We start from the raw sequence: 6,000 nt of genomic DNA on the forward strand, positions 1-6,000 counted from the left end.
ATATACCTTACCATTTTTAATCAACATGAATTAGCTGTCCATATTACTGTCTTTACGTTTCCAAAGCAGATAATTGGGTAAGAAATTTTATCTGTGACTTTGTGACAGAGTCAAGCTGTTTCCCATAGAAAAGCATAAATGTTACATCAACTACAAACATAACAACAGAAATAATAATATTATAATAATTAACATTTGATGTTCGATATCTATGTGCCAAGGACTACACTGTTTTACATGAATTATTGTCTTGATCTTCACAAACTTTCTATTAAGCAGTTAGTTTTTATATTTTTTTGAAATTCTAGGTTATAAGAAAGGAAATATACCCTAAATTTACTAAAAAGTAAACACATACATGCATATTTCACACTGTGTGGTCCTCAGATAAGTTAAACATTTCTCTATAATGAACAATTCTGTATTCTACAACACAGATTCAAGTACCTAAATGATACATTTTTCATAAAGTAAAGCTCATCATACATTCACTCACTGAGAAAAACAATGAACTTTGGAGGAGTTGTTAAATGACTTGGTTGTAAAGGGATAAGATTTATTGCCCTACAAAAGCTAACTCCTTGCTGGGAATTTACTCAGTCTGACTGCATCTCCCAGGAAGAAAAATAAGACCACAGTGACTGCCATTGTCCTCTAACGCCAGTCAATGTCATCTGAAACCTTCTCATTACTGTGTAAAAGCAGAATCCACGGACTTTTGCATCAAGCATTATACAGGAGCACTTTAGACGAGAAACCAAGAAGGCAAGAGGTGTGGCTGTAGAATCATATTTTGTCCCAGCCTGAATCACTCTGACTATAGAGGTCACTCATCTCCTGAACTACACACAAACATTAATACATTGTGGAATATCATTCCCAGTTCAGGTAAACTATTTGCTTTGAGTTTTCCACAGTCTTTAAAAGCCTCCCAACTACATGAAACAGAATTCTAGATTGTATTTAAATTGTCACATTGCCATCTTGTGGCTGCCATGGGTAAAAGAGGAAAACTGATCATTACTGTGGGGCCCTGAGGCCTTGCCCCTCTGCATGATGCTATCGCAACTGCCTGAGTTCTGTGAGGATAATAATGCTCTGTTACTCTCACAGGGACCTGATACAGTATTGAAGAACTTACGTATTATATAGGGAGTGTAATTGCTGTGCAGGAAAAAGCATCTAATAAGTATAAAATAAGTGAAAATTAAGTTGAAATCTGAAAAGGTCTTGATACAAAGCATTACACTGTACTCCAGAGATGGACCTATGAGGTCAAAATTTGTTCAGCGGCCTCTACTATTTTCTTTAACTCTGACATTTACAGAATGAATGCTTCCAATGGCATAACAGATTTCCAGACACCTGATTCAGGCAGTTACAGGTCCAGTTTAAAGCAGAGGTCCCTCTAGTGCAAATTCCCCCTGCTTGGCTGATTCTGAGAGCTCCACTAAGGCCTGCCTCAAGACAAATATAATTCCCATGCCCACTCTGCTGCCTTAAATTCCCAACCCTATTTTACTTTGAGTTATTATTTTCAAAAAACCTTTATCTGAAACATAAATGGCATGTTCTAGTATGGCTACATATAAACATCTAATTACATTTGCCTGTGGAATCATTAATTAATCAAAATTTGTAAACTTGCATATTGAGATCTAATAAGAAAAGTATAAATTTTGAAAAGTAGAAGTGGGTTGTTTTTCAATAATGTTCCAGGGCAGGACAATTTTCAAAAAGTAGATGATATAGCTGGGTGACAAAGGAAGAAGCTCCTGCTAAGTTGACTGGAGAGGTGGAACAGGGGTTAGGTAGTTACTCAGGAAGCCTGGAAGGAGGAAAGGGGGAAAAAAAGGCAGCCCAGGGCATTTAAAGAAAAATTACAAAATCTGGAACAGTGCATCTTAGTGTCTCAGTTTGAGACTACTTTGCAATTTCAGACCCATAACTGTCTCCCTATGCACTCTAAGGAAAGAGTGCAAGTGATAGAAAGCAAGTGGCAGTTCCCAAGAAGCTGCCACTGTGAAGAGAATGAGCAACCACAGGATGAAAAGGCTCAAAGACCTCCAGCTTATGTGGTAGAGCATCTCTGGAAGTGAACTCTCAAAAAACACAGCTTAACCATTACGCACGCATTATATTTATTTCCAAAACCCTATTCATCATGGAAGATTTTTACTGAGTAATAATCTCAAAGTAAAAAATAATTATTGCCACTCTTCAACTTACCCCAGCTATTGAGAGGTGACAGCATACTGGCAGCCCTCACAGACCTCGCTGGCTCTCGGTGCCTCCTTGGCCTCAGCGCCCATTCTGGCCGCGCTTGAGGAGCCCTTCAGCCCGCCGCTGCACCGTGGTAACCCTTCTCTGGGCTGGCCGAGGCCGCAGCCGGCTCCCTGGGCTTGTGGGGAAGTGTGGAGGGAAAGGCACGGGCGGGAACCGCGGCTTCTCAGGGCGCTTGCGGGCCAGCTAGAGTTCCGGGTGGGCGTGGGCTTGGCGGGCCCCGCACTGGGAACGCCTGCGGGCCCTGCGGCCCCGGGCAGTGAGGTGCTTAGCACCCGGGCCAGCAGCTGTGGAGTGTACGCCAGGTCCCCCAGCAGTGCCGGCCCACTGGCGCTGTGCTCTATTTCTCGCCGGGCCTTAGCTGCCTCCCCGCGAGGCAGGGCTGGGGACCTGCAGCCCGCCATGCCTGAGTCTCCCGGCAGCCCGCCGTGGGCTCCTGCGCGGCCTGAGCCTCTCCCGGAAGCACCGCCCCCTGCTCCACGGCGCCCGGTCCCATCCACCGCCCAAGGGCTGAGGAGTGCCAGCGCAAGGCGCGGGACTGGCGGGCAGCTCCACCTAAGGCCCCTGTGGGAGATCCACTGGGTGAGGCCGGCGGGGCTCCTGAGTCTAGTGGGGACTTGGAGAATCTGCATGTCTAGCTAAGGGATTGTGAATACACCAGTCAGCACTCTGTATCTAGCTCAAGGTTTGTAAACACACCAATCAACACCCTGTGTCTACCTCAGGGGGTTTGTGGATGCACCAATCGGCACTCTGTATCTAGCTAATCTGGTGGGGACTTGGAGAATCTTTATGTCTAGCTAAGGGATTGTGAATGCACCAATCGGCACTCTGTATCTAGCTCAAGGTTTGTAAATGCACCAATCAGCACTCTGTGTCTAGCTCAGAGTTTATAAATACACCAATTCGACACTCTGTATCTAGCTAATCTAGTGGGGAAGTGGAGAACTTTTGTGTCTAGCTCACGGATTGTAAATGCACCAATCAGCACCCTGTCAAAACGGACCAATCAACTCTCTGTAAAATGGACCAATCAGCAGGATGTGGGTGGGGCCAGATAAGAGAATAAAAGCAGGCTGCCTTAGCCAGCAGTGGCAACCCCCTGGGGTTCTCTTCCACACTGTGGAAGCTTTGTTCTTTCCCTCTTTGCAATGAATCTTGCTGCTGCTCACTCTCTGGGTCCACACTGCCTTTATAAGCTGTAACACTCACCGTGAAGGTCTGCAGCTTCACTCCTGAAGCCAGCAAGACCACAAACCCACCGGGAGGAACGAGCAACTCCAGACACGCCACCTTAAGAGCCATTAACACTCACCGAGAAGGTCTGCAGCTTCACTCCTGAGCCAGTGAGACCAAACCACCAGAAGGAAGAAACTCCAAACACATCCAAACATCAGAAGGAACAAACTCCGGACACGCTGCCTTTAAGAACTGTAACACTCGCCGCGAGGGTCCATGGCTTCATTCTTGAAGTCAGTGAGACCAAGAACCCACCAATTCCGGACACACTATCATCAAACGGTGGGAAACAAGTTAAATGGTTTATTAGGTTTAAAGTGCCATTTTCCATTTACCTTGAATCCCCATATTTCTTTTAATCTTAAAAATGTTATGTTGTCTTACTTGGTCTCCCATTGACTCTGGATTTGTAATTTTTTGTAAATAATAGACATGTATCTCCAACTCATTAAATTATTTCTACTCCTTGTATTTATTGTCTACTCTTAAGAGGTATGTATCAAAACCATCCTTTGTGGAACCTCACTATGCTTATATTTGTGAATGCTCACTTTAGAAGTTCGATCTTGGCCAGATACAGTGGCTCACACCTGTAATCCCAGCATTTTGGGAGGCCCAGGCAGGCAGATCACTTGAAGTCAGGAGTTCGAGACCAGCCTGGCCAACATGGTGAAAACCCATATCTACAAAAATTAGCTGGGCATGGTGGCAGATGCCTGTAATCCCAGCTACTCAGGAGGCTGAGGCAGGAGAGTCACTTGAACCCAGGAGGCAAAAGTTGCAGTGAGCTGAGAAGATTGCGCCACTGCACTCCAGCCTGGACGACAGAGCGAGACTCCAACTCAAAAAAAAAAAAAGAAGAAGAAGTTAGAAGTTAGAGCTGTCACTCCACCCCAAATATCTACCTACAGTTTGATCACTATGGTAACTGCCTGCCAGTGGTCAACAGATCACTAGAAGCATTTAGAAATGAAATTACAAAATTGACCTGCTCTTGAAGTAGAAGAAAATGATGAAATCATTTTAATAGAAATAGAGACTCCACTCATCTCAAATATCAATCCTCTGAAGAACATTAGTTTTAGGAAATTATTATAAAGCTAAAGATTATTACAGGAATTTCTGGCTTAAGAAAATTAAAAATAAACTTTTAACATTTTGGAACGTTGAAACACTTCAGTCTTAATTGACATCTTTATTTGGGTGCAGTAGTTTGTCAAAGAAACAAGCTCTGGAGAGTAAAGTGAGATCACTGGGTCTTGGAATATTTGTATTACTAAATTTACAAAATCTCGAGTTAAACTTAAGATTTCTGAATATTTCTACTAGTGTGTTTCAGAGGCCCCATCTTGAGCCCACCTTGTGTTGTTTGCTGAGAATCAAAGTTGACCAGGCAAGTCTGAAATCTGCAGAAGAAAATGAACAAGCAGATAGTTTTGTAGCCTGAGCTGATCTTTATGAGAAGTAGATACACAAAGTCTTAGCCTATTCCAGACTGGAATCTGAGCCAAGTGGTGAATGCGACTGAGGGCAAATATAATTTATGGCATATGAGCCTTGGTGCTAGTCTTTGCAGAAAATCAACGTTCTCTCCAGTTCGACTAAATACTCGGCATTGGACTGTAGCACTCACCACTCTGAATCTCAGTTTTTCAAGTGTCAGAATCTGGGTTCTGACACTGACCCTGGCATTGTCACAGTGGGCATTAGCTGTACTGACAGACACATACCCAAAGCTTTTATAGCCAACAGCTGCAGAGAGGGTCAGAGACGCAAAGAAAGAATATGGCAAATGTCCACAAGGTAACTGAAGAGAGATAAACATTTTACATCTTCTGCCCTCTCTTTATCATCTTGTGGATTGGCAGTGAGCAGCATAATGAAGAGCAAGCCTTCTAACATACAAAATCAGCCTTTAGCCAAGCTCAAGTCTAATAAGGTCATTTTCCTGGCCTGGTATTTTACCATTTTACAAAACCATAAACTCTCCCCTCCCAATGCCTCAAAAATGAGTGCAGCAGTGTGACTGCAGGTTACTCACCTGAAGCCTTTACCAAGAGTCAGTACTGCAGAACAAAACCAGTCCTTTATGTTCTAATCCTCCTTCTGCATCAGTATGATTGCAAACTTCATTCATGCTTCAGGATTTTTAGCATTGGTGATGTGTATTAATTAGAAAGCATACAGCTTAATTTTGTGACAATCAGTTGAGCTCACAGCACAGGCTCTGAAAAATTATGCCTTTAGTCTGACAGTGCAATTGATATAGAAATTATAATTGGTTAATGAATATAGAACACTTGAATAATATTTTTCAGATTACTTTCATGGGTTTTCTTCAGTTAGTTTTATTATAATCACATAGTCTTTTCATTTTTAACTGCCAAAATAGAAAAGATATAGACACTAAATTGAGTAAACCTTAGAACAGAAGCGTATACATCTACAGTTGCCCTGACAACACTGAGCAGGAGGCTG

General features: G+C 43.1%; 1 protein-coding gene across 3 annotated transcripts in view; it reads right to left on the minus strand.

The window, feature by feature from the left end:
* Positions 1-2,750, minus strand: part of LOC129144001 (putative inactive deoxyuridine 5'-triphosphate nucleotidohydrolase-like protein FLJ16323) — a 401,038-nt gene extending 398,288 nt beyond the window's left edge. For 2 of the 3 annotated variants that reach the window (XM_063811434.1, XM_063811435.1), the window contains exon 1: positions 2,230-2,750. In XM_063811434.1, coding sequence (XP_063667504.1) covers positions 2,235-2,687 — 453 coding nt within the window. In that variant the 5' untranslated portion in view covers positions 2,688-2,750 and the 3' untranslated portion in view covers positions 2,230-2,234. The remainder of the gene's footprint in view (positions 1-2,229) is intronic. The other variant, XM_054684463.2, reaches the window with a different exon arrangement.
* Positions 2,751-6,000: the final 3,250 nt, after the last annotated feature.

Source organism: Pan troglodytes, chromosome 4, assembly GCF_028858775.2.
Source record: "Pan troglodytes isolate AG18354 chromosome 4, NHGRI_mPanTro3-v2.0_pri, whole genome shotgun sequence".
NCBI classification, from domain to species: domain Eukaryota; kingdom Metazoa; phylum Chordata; class Mammalia; order Primates; family Hominidae; genus Pan; species Pan troglodytes.